The following is a 17,183-nucleotide window of genomic DNA, read 5'->3' on the forward strand; positions in this document are numbered from 1 at the left end:
ATACAGCTACCCTCTGCCTGTACCCCACAATACATCTACACCCCACCTGTACCCCACAATACAGCAACCCTCCGCCTGTACCCCACAATACAACTACCCTCCACCTGTACCCCACAATACAGCTATCCTCCACCTGTACCCCACAATACAGCTATCCTCCACCTGTACCCCACAATACAGCAACCCTCCACCTGTACCCCACAATACAGCTACACCCCACCTGTACCCCACAATACAGCTACACTCCACCTGTACCCCACAATACAGCTATCCTCCACCTGTACCCAAAAATACAGCTACAGCACACCTGTACCCCACAATACAGCTACCCTCCACCTGTACCCAAAAATACAGCTACAGCACACCTGTACCCCACAATACAGCTATCCTCCACCTGTACCCAACAATACAGCTACACCCCACCTGTACCCCACAATACAGCTACAGCACACCTGTACCCCACAATACAGCTATCCTCCACCTGTACCCCACAATACAGCTACCCTCCACCTGTACCCCACAATACAGCTATCCTCCGCCTGTACCCCACAATACAGCTACACCCCACCTGTACCCCACAATACAGCTACCCTCCACCTGTATCCCACAATACAGCTACACCCCACCTGTACCCAACAATACAGCTACACCCCACCTGTACCCCATAATACAGCTACACCCCACCTGTACCCCACAATACAGCTATCCTCCACCTGTACCCCACAATACAGCAACCCTCCACATGTACCCCACAATACAACTACCCTCCACCTGTACCCCACAATACAGCTACCCTCGACCTATATCCCACAATACAGCTACACCCAACCTGTACCCCACAATACAGCTACACCTGACCTGTACCCCAAAATACATCTACACCCCATCTGTACCCCACAATACAGCTACACCCCACCTGTACCCCACAATACAGCTATCCTCCACCTGTACCACACAATACAGCTACCCTCCACCTGTATCCCACAATACAGCAACCCTCCACCTGTACTCCACAATACATCTACACCCCACCTGTACCCCACAATACAGCAACCCTCCGCCTGTACCCCACAATACAACTACCCTCCACCTGTACCCCACAATACAGCTATCCTCCACCTGTACCCCACAATACAGCTATCCTCCACCTGTACCCCACAATACATCTACACCCCACCTGTACCCCACAATACAACTACCCTCCACTTGTACCCCACAATACAACTACCCTCCACCTGTACCCCACAATACAGCTATCCTCCACCTGTACCCCACAATACAACTACCCTCCACCTGTACCCCACAATACAGCTACCCTCCACCTGTACCCCACAATACAACTACCCTCCACCTGTACCCCACAATACAACAACCCTCCACCTGTACCCCACAATACAACTACCCTCCACCTGTACCCCACAATACAACTACCCTCCACCTGTACCCCACAATACAGCTATCCTCCACCTGTACCCCACAATACAACTACCCTCCACCTGTACCCCACAATACAGCTATCCTCCACCTGTACCCCACAATACAGCTATCCTCCACCTGTACCCCACAATACATCTACACCCCACCTGTACCCCACAATACAGCTATCCTCCACCTGTATCCCACAATACAGCAACCCTCCACCTGTACCCCACAATACAGCTACACCCCACCTGTACCCCACAATACAGCTACCCTCTGCCTGTACCCCACAATACATCTACACCCCACCTGTACCCCACAATACAGCAACCCTCCGCCTGTACCCCACAATACAACTACCCTCCACCTGTACCCCACAATACAGCAACCCTCCACATGTACCCCACAATACAGCTACCCTCCACCTGTACCCCACAATACAGCTACCCTCCACCTGTATCCCACAATACAGCTACACCTGACCTGTACCCCACAATACATCTACACCCCACCTGTACCCCACAATACAGCTACACCCCACCTGTACCCCACAATACAGCTACCCTCCACCTGTACCCCACAATACAGCAACCCTCCACCTGTACCCAAAAATACAGCTACAGCACACCTGTACCCCACAATACAGCTATCCTCCACCTGTACCCAACAATACAGCTACACCCCACCTGTACCCCACAATACAGCTACTCTCCACCTGTATCCCACAATACATCTACACCCCACCTGTACCCCACAATACAGCTACACCCCACCTGTACCCCACAATACAGCAACCCTCCACCTGTACCCAACAATACAGCTACACCCCACCTGTACCCCACAATACAGCTATCCTCCACCTGCACCCACAATACAGCTATCCTCCACCTGTACCCCACAATACAGCTGAGGAAAACACATCCTTAAAATGTACCTGTTTCATGTGTAGATTTAAGGATATGAGAATAGGACAGCAGTTATTGTCAGTGTCTGGTTCCAGCTGCCCGTGTGAATGAAGGTATTGTGTGTCCATCTGAAGGCTTAGCTACACAACAAGTGAGATATGCAGGGCAAAGTGCAGAAGATCAGATGAACACAACACCTTTCATTCATGCAAATCACAGGAAATACTTACAATTAAAAAACATGAAGCACCAACTTGCCACTCAAAGCATACCTTTTATATAAATTACATACAGTGCCAGAGACTTTCTGTATCATGCAAGTGTGAGGTACATATATTTTTATATACTTTTTTCTGTGTAGATCAAACAAGCAGAAACTATGGCCTGGCATTGATGAAAGAGGACTTCAAATGATGTCAGTTATTTTAAAACAAAGACTAAAAAAAGTTCACAATGACAAGAAAAAGTATAATGAATATATGAATACATATTTTGACAAAGCATCTAAATATAACAAGCAGTCCCATGATATATACACAGGTGATGGTGCGTCTCCCGCTAGGTGGCCAAGGGTATAAATGAGGTGGCTGTAGGCAGTGACTGACCCTTGGTCAGTTGAATCACCAAGCAATGACCTTGAACTGCATGAGATCAGCCCAGGGCCAAGTGGACAGCCCCCAGTTATACAACTGCCCACCACCTGTACCTACAGACATAAGGACAGGGGTGGGTGGGAGGGATCAGCTAAGTTGGAGACAACTTGTGCTGGTATAACCTGCCTGTGACTGGTCAGCCTTTGTCTGCCCACTGTCATCAGCGGAGCATGCTGATTGAGGCAGATACTGCCTCCTCCAGGACAAACCATCCACAACAACAACATCACAATACTGTAATTACAGGGAATCTCAGTTACCGAGATAGTTCACTTTCACTTAAAATGAATCTGGGCTTTCAATAGATGACAAATAATCTGTTTCCATCTCAACTCAGAAACACGTGAATTAATGATGGCACCAGGAATACAGTCCAGGTCAACATGGCTACCACCAAATATACTTCAACTGGTTTAGTTTTGAATCTTCCAACAACTTGATAATTAAAAACACAATCATTGAAAGCTGGACAAATCAGCTGACAATGACTGTTCTTGCTTGTACACATACATTGAGCGTTACTCCTGCTCTCAATGTTCCTCTTCATACAGAAGTCATAGGAATCTCAAACAACTTAACATGTAGCAGTATATGTGTGTCACTGTAGTCTACAAACTATAGCCTTGCTTTCATATAATCTGGATTGGTTTTAGTTTTGTTTTCATAAAATACTTGTAATCCCGTCATGGTGCAGGACTTAAAACATTTCTACATCTGTGTTTACAACATATTCGTACAGCTCAACTAAAACATATTTCGTAAAAGTTTATAGTTTCATTCCTGATACAATGGTAGTAATGTACAACATGGGAAACTTCAGTAAATACTGAGCATCACTCTTACATTTACACCTGCTGTGTGCCACCAACAGGAGGTACTGCATGATTGATATGACATACACCCTACAGGAGGTGCTGGATGATTGATATGACATGCATCTTACAAGAGGTGCGGGATGATTGATATGACATACACCCTACAGGAGGTGCTGGATGATTGATATGACATGCATCCTACAAGAGGTGCGGGATGATTGATATGACATGCATCCTACAAGAGGTGCGGGATGATTGATATGACATACACCCTACAGGAGGTGCTGGATGATTGATATGACATGCATCCTACAGGAGGTGCTGGATGATTGATATGACATACACCCTACAGGAGGTGCTGGATGATTGATATGACATGCATCCTACAGGAGGTGCTGGATGATTGATATGACATGCATCCTACAGGAGGTGCAGGATGATTGATATGACATACACCCTACAGGAGGTGCTGGATGATTGATATGACATGCATCCTACAGGAGGTGCTGGATGATTGATATGACATACACCCTACAGGAGGTGCTGGATGATTGATATGACATGCATCCTACAGGAGGTGCTGGATGATTGATATGACATACACCCTACAGGAGGTGCTGGATGATTGATATGACATGCATCCTACAAGAGGTGCGGGATGATTGATATGACATACACCCTACAGGAGGTGCTGGATGATTGATATGACATACATCCTACAGGAGGTGCTGGATGATTGATATGACATGCATCCTACAGGAGGTGCTGGATGATTGATATGACATACACCCTACAGGAGGTGCGGGATGATTGACATGACACGCACCCTACAGGAGGTGCTGGATGATTGATATGACATGCACCCTGTTGCACCTTTATCACGCTAAAAAGACTGATTGATGCCACTTGCCTTCCATTGTCTGTATAACAGGGAACCACACAGCAAACAACTAATCATTCTTCTACCACACACAATACTACAATCACCAGTCTACAGGAGCCCTGTATACAAAAGTTAGGATGAAAACACCTGTTAGTTCTACTGAGGCTGTTAGGGTCTACATCTGCCTGGGTACGATATGTCAAGACTTCAACCTGTCCACCTATGTTCCTCCAGTGAAGTAAGATTACTGGCTTGTACCTGGGTACACAGTAGTTCTACCACTGCCACTATAGGCCCCAACATCTCACATGGAATACCGCATTTGGTTAAAATGTCAAGTTTTGAACAATTTACTACAGTACTTGGTATTTTAAAGTTGAAATTTAAGTGTACTCTGATTACATTTGACAGAGGTCTATCAAAATCAATTCTCTTGACAACAAGTATTAAGCTATTACAACTCTAACTAGTTAATAAATGGCCCATACTTACTTTCTAAATCTGTAAATCAACAGTAAATGTTCATTAGCATAGAAAGCAACAACACATAACAGTCTTCTGATCCTACCATGCCCCCACCAGAAGTCCAGCTTCTTCACCTGGACACATATGCTGATGAATCTGTCCTTAAGATTCTGACACCTCACAACCCTACTTCACACATATCCATCCCCACCTCCCATCCATACACTAAGCCCATCACTCTGTGTTCAGCAAACACTGTTTACTTGTCCTGTATAAGACCCTCATTAAAAGTATCCCTGCTTGGTACATTAGGATATCCGTATGGGGACAAAACCCTGTTACATTGAGCCAGTAATACAGGTGAAGCGGTTAAAGACTCTATGTAAATGACACAGTGTTGGGTGGAAGCTACGTGCCAATTGTATACATCAGAGCCACAAAGCCCTACATTGTATTGCTGTAAATCATGGGAACTGTAGATTATTTATAAACACAGTAAACTAAAGATATTTGCATGGAGTTTTTCCCCATGACTCTAGGTGGTCATTGGCAATAATAATATCCAATGAGAAAGTTAGTTTGCATCTATTCAGAATCTAGCCAGCATTTGCCTCACCTGTCCTTCTCATGGTGCGGAGTACTGGGGAAAGCCAATGAGTGGCTTGTCAAAACTTACCTAAATCCAATCGTCTTCGAAGCTGACGCATAGAATTCCTGATTTTCCTCTTCTCTTCATAGTCTTCTGTGACAGCAAGCTGCAAGAGAGTCAGTCACATTACCAGTGTTGTCTTACGTCCCTACACAAAGTTTCACTTGTAGGACACCAACTGTCATAAAATTCAAAAAGTCAGAAGTATTGTGGCCAAAGCCTATTAAACACACACGATCCCACCCAACCATCACAAAATTGGCAATGTTTCTTCAATCAAACTAAATTGAAGTGTTATCCTGTTGTGAGGTTATTTGTTGGGACAATATTGAAAGAGTGTTGGTGTGTTGTGTGTGGCTTGTCTCTCATCGATTGTAGCGTGTAAAGACAGAATAGCTTTCCCCCTCCAAATAGAGGTGTCTGTGGAGTAATCCCAGTGTCCACCTAGCCACATGGCTTACAGATGCACCACTAACTCCCACAAATCTTCATCACACTCCCGGATTTGGGAAGGCATCTCCTGAACAACTACTGGGTACTTGATGACTTGTGTATATCGGTAGACCTACACCAGGGTACTTGGTGACTTGTGAATATTGGTAGACCTACACCAGGGTACTTGGTGACTTGTGTATATCGGTAGACCTACACCAGGGTACTTGGTGACTTGTGTATATCAGTAGATCTACACCAGGGTACTTGGTGACTTGAGTATATTGGTAGATCTACACCAGGGTACTTGGTTAGTGCAATGTGCAATGTGCAATCTAACAAGAGTCATCAGAAGATGACAAATCCCCCCACCCACAACCCACCCCCCACCCCACCCCATCCCCCACAAATTCGAATGAACAAATCATCTGACTGCTACTTTAAGTCCAACTTGATAAGGAATTTTTATCTAATGTGTCTGTCTGTATACAAGAGTAGTTACTGAGCTATCAAACTTTACCATGCAATTGGGATTCGGAACTTGGTATTTCTGTGTAAGGTACATAACACTATGAACTGAGTCAAAATCAAAATTGTTGCTATGGACAGAGAAAAAATATAAATTCGAAAAATCCTTAAATAGCAAAAGGTATCAGTTGACAACATGGTCTTTGTTTCAAGAAAAAGTACCTATTAGTTTTAGAGATATGTCCGGGACAAACACACCAGTATGAGTCAAAGTCATACTTGTTGCCTTGGAAACAGGAAAATCTTAATTTAAAAAAAATTTCATTACAGCAAAAGGCACCACTTCAGCCTTTAAATAATACATGTACCAAGTTTGGATGAAAAATGTTGAAAAGTGGTTTAGTTCTGGTCCGGAAACGACACCTGCCTTCATTTGAGCTAAGTCTAACTTGTTGTGATGGAAACAAGGCAAAATCAAATTTTGAAAATTCCTAAATAGCAAAAGACACCACTTCAGCCCTTGTTTAATACATGTACCAGGTTTGATGAAAAGTCTTTTACAGTTTTCGTGTTGTGCTCTGGAAACGATATCTATCCCCACTTTTTGAGACAAATTGTTTCCATTGAAATAAAAAAAGGCACCACTTCAGGATCTGTTTGATGTATCAGCCAAGTTTTGATGGAAGATATTGAATGGTTTTTTGAGTTATGCTCTGGAAATGAAATGATTACAGATGGACGGACATATGGACAGACAGAAGAATATCGTTAACTATATCTTATAATGCAGGGGGGATAAAAAGCTCACTAGCCCTTTTAAAATACACTGATATAAGAACTTTGCATTACAAAGAGAATGATATTTGTGCATTCCCCGGACATACGTCACTACACTGAATGCCATGATAGGAAGCATCTCTGTCAATGTTGGTAATAAATTTGTAAGGGTGATCCTGAACCATTTTGACCTTAACCACATCAGGTTCTGGTCATATCTCCAATATGCAACAGAATACCACCACGCTCAGAGTTTGTCCTGCCATAGCATCTGCTGCCATAACTTAGTCTCAGCTTCAGATTGGTACTGCAAGGATAACGATGGTAACAAATGCGAAGAAAATAGATGAATGCATGCATGGGAAAATAATTATAGGTACAGTGATAAGTAAAGCAACACTCCCTGGGCAAAACAGGATTCATTCAGCCACTACCACCCCAAGCATGTTGAAGGTAAGAGGCAACTAACGGGATTGGGTGGTCTGGCTCACTGACTTGGTCGATGCATGTCATTGTATTCCAATTGAGTGGATCGATGCTCATGATGTCAATCACTGGATTGTCTGGTCCAGACTTGAAAATTTTATTATAAATTGTATATTTATATACTTATCCTATGTCACACTATACATTTCTCTTTCTTCTTTCGATTCTGTGTGGACACGTATCTGAAATAAAAGTTTCCAGCTTCTAAAGTTAATTAAGCCTGTCATACCTCACATCGCTAAGGTCACCTCCCAGATCTTGGTCATGCGCGCTATGCATGCTGGTTGACCTTCTTGCACTGATCACGTGTCTATCCCAGTCAACTCATTCTCTTTCAAGAGCATATAGACTAAGGAATTGCGATGTGGGGATGGACGGGTGGGCATATAACGTGTGAGATAGGATAAGTATATAAATATACAATTTATAATTTCAAATTTTTAAACTTATCCTATCTCACACTATGCATTTTATCCCACGGTTGGATGGTGGGGCGCAACTCCCTTGTCTATAGATCACAACCGTAGGATATTTACGAGGAAGCTGGAACTTAACAGTGGTACTATACTTAATACAGTAACACAGTTAAGAGTCGTAAAACAAAAAACAAAAAACAACACACAAAAAAAACAACTCGTAGACAGGATAAGCAGAACACTCTCAAAGAATGTTGAGATCCTGATACGTGAACAACTGAAACACCACAAGTCGGGTACAACATGTGTAACATGTTCAAATGTAATCAAGCGTAATCGCATGTCTAAAACGAACGAGTACGACTTATATTTGAGAGAGTATACATCCCGTCGTCGAATCTACAAGACAGGGTATTCCTATCTCCAGAGGACGATAGGTTGGACCCGCTCGGCATCTCTTTTATCGCTTCGTCAAACCCTCAATCATGTAAGTGATTGAATCGATGGGTAAAAAACGAGAAGAGGAAACGATCAACAATATCCACAAAAGGATCATTGATCCGTTACTCAACACACATACCTAAAGTAGAGGTGTTTGAAATAAGGGATCGGGACACCGAAATCGGCCGCGTCTAATGACGACTTCAAGTTGAAGACCAAGGTCCCTACAGACGAGTGATTATACCCTCCAACCGGATACTCAGTCTTGGAAGCCCGAATGAATACAATAAACACCAATAATCATGACAAATGTTTATTATAAATAGAGATGGATGTAATGTAATGAAAATCTGTTATACATCTCCCTATCTGTGCAGGTGTGTCTTTGAGATCTGTTGTGCGAGTACCAAGGGTCCAAACTGGTGAAGGCCTTGAACGTCTGTCACTGAGATGTCTCGGAGGTAATGGGATGCGAACACGGTATCGGATTTCCAAAAACATCCCTCCATAATTGCGGTCAAGGAGCAATTACTATGAAGTGCCATGGTGGAAGCGGCAGCACGGGTTTTGTGAGGATTAGATGCGACTGGAGCAGGTAGGCCAGCGAAGGTGTAGGCTCGAAGGATCACTGAGCGTATCCAATACGAGATTGTGGTATGGGAGACTTCCGTAGTAGCTGCCGCAGAGAGCGGGATGAATAACCTCTTACGTAATCGACAAAGTGGTTTCGCCGCTTCCAGATAGATTCGAAGTGCATGTACCGAACACAACGATATGTCTTCGTCAGGGTTTAAGAGGGCAGTCAACGGTGGGATACTGAATAGTTGATCGGGTTGACCAGGGAGTTGATTTTTGGTGATGAAATCCCATCATAGTCCCAAAAATACTTTCCCATGTGCAGTTCGTTCGAAACGTACTCTGTTGACGTCTTAAGTGAGAATTTCACTCACTCGAGCCGCCGTTGCAAGGGCCAGAAGGAAAACTGTCTTCAAAGAAATGTGTTCAAAATCTTTCTCGTTAGATGGCGAAGTATGATGTTTAGATCCCAAGTTGGTGGTCGAAAACGTGATGTTTGGTCCGCCAACTTGTACGATCTGATCAATGATTGTAATTCGGCGATTGTGGAAATCTAAGTGCCCGTTGTAGTTGCGATGACAGAATTGATCGTAGCTAAATAGGTAGCTAGAGTTGAACCTTTTAGTATACGAGATGATCGAAGATAGTGAAGGTATTCAGCAATTTGGTGCTGGTATGCCGTGGCAGGTGTGGAAATGTCATGTGAATGACAATACGATTCAAATGCCTTCCATTTATGGTCATATAGTGCTTTAGTAGATGACCTGTGCGCCCCCGCAATGGTCTTGGCCACTCGTTCAGAATAACCCTTAGCTATCAATGATTTCTGTTAATGCGCCAAACGCATAGATTGAGGGTTGTTGGCGACGGATGACGGAGCTGAGAGTGTGGTTGATGCAGAAGATCGTCCCTTAGAGGTAGATGGTAAAACTTTCTGTCTGCGAGACGAATGAGCATTATGAACCAACTGCGTGTTGGCCAGTAGGGCGCGACCAACAGTAGAGTGAGGCGATTGGTCGTTGATATCTTCTGTAGAACCCGATGTAGAATGCCGGTTGGGGGAAAGGCGTAAGCATGTAGTCCTTCCCATGGGATTGCTAACGCATCATGGTCCCAGGCTAGGGGGTCTGGGATAGGAGATACGAACCGGGATAGCTGAGTATTGAATCGGGTTGCGAAGAGGTCAACGTCTGGGCACGGAAATAACTGGCAAATCCACTGAAAAATCACGGGATGTAGACGCCATTCCGTGGGAGATTGTTTGTCGGGTCGGGACAGGGAGTCGGCTATGACGTTGGCGATGCCGGGAATATGTCTCACTCGAACTTGAATGTTGAGTGAGTCGATCAGTTTGAAGAAGTCGAGTGCTAGAGATAGAAGTGACGTTGACTTGGTGGATCCCATCTTGTTTATGTACCACACGACCGATAGGTTGTCTGACTGAATCATTAGTGTGGAGGACTGAAGGAGTGTTGACCAATGAGACACTGCCAGAATCACTGCTTTGAATTCTAGATTGTTGATGTGAAGCTGGCTTTCTTCTAATGACCACCGCCCTGCCACTTGTAGGTCTTGGCAATGAGCTCCCCATCCGACGGTTGAGGCGTCGACGAACAGGTGGAGGGTCGGGCTGAATGGTTGCAAGGAGACTCCTTTGCAGACATTTGATGGAGTTAACCACCATTTGAGGTGTGGGTGTAGATGGTTTGGAAGAGATATTAGAACCTGACAATCGTCGTCCAGAAGGAAAGGGCTTGAGGAAGCACTGGATTGGCCGTAAGTGAAGTTGGTGAGGGCTTGTGTTGATATTAGGAGACCAAGAAGTTGTTGCCATTGACGTAAGGAAAGTGGCTGTTTGAGTGCCAATGGAACGAGGCGTTGGATTTTCTCCCAACGATCTTGGGGTACAAACATTTTGCCCAGACTCGTGTCGAAGAGGGCTCCGATGAACTGGAGACGTTGTGTTGGAATAGTTTCGGACTTTTTGGGGTTGATGATCCAACCTAGTTGATGAAGTAGGCGTTGAGAGAAATCAAGGTGATGAAGTAGAGTGTTCGAATCCTTGTTGGCTTGAATGCAGTCGTCAATGTACGTTTCGAAGACGATGCCTCAAGTGTGTAGGAACTTGACGATTGGTTTTGTGAGGCAAGTAAATAGCCACGGGGCTGAAGAAATTCCAAATGGGAGCACTCGCCATTGGTAGTGTTGGCCGAGGAACACAAACCGAAGAAAATGGCGGTGCTCTGGCAGGATAGGGACGTGTAAGTACGCGTCTTGTGTATCTAGGCTGATCATGAAGTCACTGGGATGAATAATCGTTCGTAGTAGAGCATTTGATGTCATGCGAAAGTGTGGAGGAGTCTCTAGGTATAGTTTGTTGAAGGTTTCCATGTTGAAGATGAGACGTAGTTGAGGACTGTTTTTGGGGGGAACCAGAAAAATTGGAGAATAGAATCCTGGTGTCATTGGCTGAGTGCCCAGACACTCTATTGCGTTCTTTACAAGTAATATGTTTATGGCGTCTATGAGAACTGGAAGTTGTTTGGCTGGATACAGGTGTTGAGGCGGTTAGCACGTCGTCGGAGGTGTGGTGGCAAGAGGTAGAGGATAACCTGTTTGTAGGAGAGGGGCCACATATGGGTTGTCTAGGATGGTCCAGTTTAAAGCGAACGTGCCTAGTCTTCCGCCTACGGGAGACGAGAAAATCGGAACGGCTGGAGTCGGAAGGTCCCAGTCGTTCTGCTGTTGTCGTGAGTCATTTGTGGTTAGTGTCTCCTGGCTTAGGAGAGTTAGTGTTTCCTTTAGTACCTGAAAAGGAGACGGTGCGTCCGCCTGATTTCCCTCCTCGCTGATGTTGGCGTGCTCGGCCGCGGCCACGAAAAGAAGCAGACCTATTACTCAAAACTTCTCTAAGGTCTTGTTGAGAAGGAGTAAAGGTTGGTCGTCTTCGGTCTTTCCTTTGTTCTTCCAGTTGATTTTTCTGGAGATGAAGTAAGTCAACAGTGACTTGCAGGGAAGTGTCTCTTTGGACTTCATGGGCGACCTCCTGTATGCACCCAGCAAAAAGGGAGTGCGTTGACCATGGCATTTGGTACAGCCTGTTCTTAAATTGATCATCCCATGAGCAATGTTGTAACACCCCCGTCTACTAAGAGAAGTGATAGATCCTGCATGGTGAGCAAGGAGGTTTAGTATAGCTGTCGTTTTATCCTGGATGAGGGTCACAGCACCTCGAATACAGGATTCTTCCGAGGAAGATGCATGAGCTAGAGCCGACGAAAGTGCTTCAGTTGCTGATAAAATAGTGGAGACCAACGGGAGGGTCCTTCGAACAGTGGTGTCGAGGTGAACGAGGTCCCTGTCATCCACTGAAGAAGCTGAGTACGGACGCTTAGGAGCTAATGTTGCGATGTCACCATCTAGTTCGGGAGAAATCGTAGACAAGCCATGAGTCCCTGCATCCGCCAATACAAAGCGTGGAGATTGAAGCCGATCACGAAGACGGCGAAAGGATCCAAATGCTTTGTCTAAATTGGTGGCCATATCCTGTAGGACTGGTCTCAGAGGGAGTGTAATGTTCGGCGACGAGGCTGAAGGCACAACAAATGATGATAAAGTGTCCTCCGTTGAAGTGCTTTTTAACAATTGTAACTTATCTGCTATCCAGATAAGTACAGTGATCTGATCGGCTATGTCGAAGCTCCCAGAAGACGAAGCTGGGGAGGTATAGTGGTCTGATGACTCTGATTCTGGTGGTTGATCCACTGAAAGGGATGTAGTGGGTGTCGATGCAGATAGAGGTACCGTAGTTGGTACAGCAGGTGCCGGTTGGGGAAGACATGCTGCTGTTACAGCCTGTAACAGAGAACGAATCTGTTCTGCTGGAATAGCAGAAAGTTCCCTAGGGATCCATGATGTAGGGATAGCTTTAGATGGAGCTTGTGATGTTGCAGGAGTCTGTGATTCAGAGGAAACAGGAGGGTGTCAAACCGGAGGTGGCGATGGGGAGCCGGTACGACGAGTAGGTGAAGTAGAACTCTGCCTATCTTTAGGTGAAGGACATCTACTAAAGGTAGCTGATCTGAGTGGTCTATCTCTATGTCGCCGAGGAGAATCCTCATGACGAGAAGAGGAAATGTGGCTTGACCGATAAGGTCTGTAATCTGGATCATGAGGATACCCATGCCATGGAGGGTGGGGATCCCTGTAGTGTGGGTATCGTTCCAACTCATGTGCGTAGGCACTATATGAAGTAGTGTTCCATGGGTAATCACCACGTTGATGAAAATCAAAAGTGTGAGGGTAATCTCTTGGTCGAAACTCCGGATGGGTGAGTGAAGGAGAAGATCGAGACATGTAGGATGAATGGCTAATAGACTCGTTGTAGCGTTCATCCTCCGAGCCTAGATGTGATGGAGCTGAATAGTCTCTTCATGAGACATGATAAGGGGATGAGCGATAATCCGCTTGCCTGTCATAAGACGAGTAACGATCTGTAGGTGAACGTCGCATATTAGGGGAGTCTCTCGAATGTCTCCGTTCCTTGGAGGTTTTATGAACTCTCGTGTCCCATTGAACCTCCTTTGAAGTGTGTCGATACTTAGGAGTCTGTATGTCCTTTGAAGTTCGGTTCGATGGTGTTCGTTTAACCTCAGAGGTTCGACGAGGCTCGAATCTCTTTTGTTTGTCCGACGATGTACGATTCAAACGTGACTGTCGCACCTGGGGAGTACAGCGATGTTCGGAGGTCCGATGAGGTTCGGAGGTTCGATGAGGTTCGGAGGTTCGAGGTTAAGAGGTTTGAGGTTTGGAGGTTCGAAGTTCGGAGGATCGAGGTTCGGAGGCCCGATGTTCATAGGTTCGAGGTTCGGAGGTTCGGAGGTTCAGGGGTCCAAGTTCGGAGGTTCGGAGGTTCGGAGGTTCGAGGTTCGGAAGTACAAGGAACCTTCAATGGTGGGATGTTCGGTGAATCATCTCGGTGTCGAGAGTGAGAAGTCCGTTGGTCCCAGTCTGAATGCCGATCCCCCGATGATAGCACTGAATAAAGTGCACTGACTGTCGATGCTAGTCGATCCCGTGATGAATGTCTATCGTCTTGTGAATCCTCTCGGGAATGGGAGGTTCGTGAACCTTGATCCGATGAGTCGTCATGGGATATTTCGAACGACGGACCGAACTTATAGGGTCGACCGAGGTACCAGTACCATGTGTAATCTCCGAAGGTAAAACAGGAGCGAGCTCCATGTTAGTCGTAGAACACGACGAGTCGAAAGTACGAACCTTGGTTGGGTTCGATACGTTGGCTGACGTAAGCCGGTCATCCACACTCGTGTCTAACGAGAGGACTCGTCGAATGTCCGAGTCTCGGGATGTGGAGGGGAGGTTCGGCTTTGAAGGTGGATTCGTGGATACCTTAGACATGTCGTCTGTGAGAAAAGAGTCAGAGACCCCCTCATCATCTAACGAGATCATGGGACCAGTTTGATCCCTAGTATTCTGGCCCGCCTGTGAGGGTGATTGGGCCGATCTCGCTTTCTTGACAGGTGTTTTCTTGGCTTTCGTGGATTTTTCTGCAGTCTTAGAGAGACGATCTGACACCCGACGCCGACATTTATGCAGGTACAGTTTGAAGGATTCATCTGGTAGATCTGAGCAGAGCTCGCAACGCTCTAAAAAACTGCATAATCCACGACAATCCGAACATCGGGCATGAGGGTCAGACGGAGAGAAAACATCTCGGCACAAAGTGCAGACTGGTCTCTGTGTGGACTGCTCGTCCATTATGATGAATAACTATCCCAAACAGGGATATAAGTAAATTTGCAGGCAATTAGACAACAAAAATATGAAGATCGCTTGCAAGCGAAAAAGAAAAACCCAAAATGGATTCCTGTAATAACAACACGTCACCACTGCGTGGTGATTTGAAAGAGAATGAGTTGACTGGGATAGACACGTGATCAGTGCAAGAAGGTCAACCAGCATGCATAGCGCGCATGACCCAGATCTAGGAGGTGACCGTGGCGATGTGAGGTATGACAGGCTTAATTAACTTTAGAAGCTGGAAACTTTTATTTCAGATACGTGTCCACACAGAATCGAAAGAAGAAAGAGAAATGTATAGTGTGAGATAGGATAAGTATATAAATATACAATTAATAATAAGTTTAAAAATTTATTATTTACAGACCGAAGTCATATAGCCAGAATATTGCTGAGTGCAGCGTTAAAACAACAAACAAACAACAAGAGCATGTTGAAGACAACCTACCAATGTTTTGAATTCCTCCAGTGTTTCTATCTTGTCATAATCCAGCTGTAGTGTGCCTCCACCAGCAGGGTTGTCCCTCTGTACATGAGTAAGGGTTGTTCCCCTTGGAGTAAGGCCACGGCTACTATGTTTAACTTTGCTGTCATCGGAGTTGCTCTTCTTCAAATCACCTGAAAACAGAAGAACTGTTGTTTATATTTCCCCAAAAGGTTGACAACTCTAGATCTAGATCTAGATCTAGAGGGTGGGTGTGGCAGTCTCTCTGTTATCCTGATGTGAATGGAATTACCTATTTACTTTGTTTTTTCACCATGCGTGCATGCGTGCATGCGTGCATACATGCATGCGTGCGTGCGCAGTTTAACATGGACACACTCAAACACAGTCTACTGACTCAATAACTGATAATTTGTTTTCTTTATGCATTCAAATTCCTGTTGGCAATTGTCCAAAAAGCTGTTGAAGCTTTGTTTTTGTAACATCATATATGTTCATCACATTTTAAATAACATGTTTAACAACGGCTGAGCTAGATTTTATTAGGAACATCATTGTGATTTTGTCATTGTGATGTTTTAATACAGTGCTGTTTATTTATTCCACCTACAATGTCTAACCATAAGTTGCCGATAATTATATCCTAATACTGCAATCTTCAGACTATCAAGTTCACAGTTCTTCTGAAACAGTTTGTAGAATGGCAGTTAATAACTCAATGTCTGTCTTGTGATCAGGAAGGCCAGAGGCCATATACCAGTATATGGTCTCTGGGCAGGCAAAGACATATTTTCACAAGCATCCACCATAAGATAAAAGTGATAACAAAATATGATAAAGCCTCTTCAAATTCCATGTTCCGACCACCCCCTTCCATAACAAAACCTGACCTTCAAAACAATGTCCATGGATGAGATAAGTAGACAGTGTGTGGCAAGACAGATAGCAGGACATGGTGCTACCCACACTGTTGTTGGCCGCAGATCAATAACCACCTGCACTTTCCCACTACACAATCACTGTAATTACCAGTAACTATTGCCATATCTCCTCTCACACACAAAGCACCTGTCAAAGTTCATGAAATGTTTGTCAGGGTTGACATGCAATGACAATTATAACCTCCCTGCACAGAGCTGAGGAGGGGTAGTGTGATACCTACTTCTTCTCTGTAAAAATGACGGTGGGTGGGTGAGTGCAGTATGGGTTGGTGGATGAGATGAGCGTGGGTGGGTGAGTGAAGGGTGGGTGGGTGAGTGGAGGGTGGATGAGTGAAGCGTGGGTGGGTGAGTGGAATGTGGGTTGGTGAGTGGAGTGTGGGTGGGTTGGTGAGTAGAGTGTCTAGGTGAGTGCAGAATGGGTGGGTGAGTGGGTGAGTGAGAGGAGTGGGGGTGGGTGAGTGTGGGTAGGTGTGTGGAGCGTTGTTGGGTGAGTGAAGCAGGGAAGGGTGAGTGGAGTGGGGGTGGGTGAGGGGAGTAGGGGTGGGTGAGGGGAGTAGGGGTGTGTGAGGGGAGTGGGGGTGGGTGAGGA

The 17,183-nt window shown here is 45.2% G+C and overlaps 1 protein-coding gene across 1 annotated transcript in view; it reads right to left on the reverse strand.

Annotated features, from left to right (window-relative positions):
- LOC125372113 overlaps positions 1–17,183 on the reverse strand; it is a 144,207-nt gene that overhangs the window by 67,678 nt on the left and 59,346 nt on the right. The window contains exons 4-5 of the mRNA XM_048381151.1: positions 15,657–15,826; positions 5,817–5,895 (exon numbers count right to left, since the gene is read on the reverse strand). Of these exons, the coding sequence (XP_048237108.1) occupies positions 5,817–5,895; positions 15,657–15,826 (249 nt within the window). The remainder of the gene's footprint in view (positions 1–5,816; positions 5,896–15,656; positions 15,827–17,183) is intronic.

Source organism: Haliotis rufescens, unplaced genomic scaffold (assembly GCF_023055435.1).
Source record: "Haliotis rufescens isolate VD_foot unplaced genomic scaffold, xgHalRufe1.0.p SCAF_36, whole genome shotgun sequence".
NCBI classification, from domain to species: Eukaryota; Metazoa; Mollusca; class Gastropoda; order Lepetellida; family Haliotidae; genus Haliotis; species Haliotis rufescens.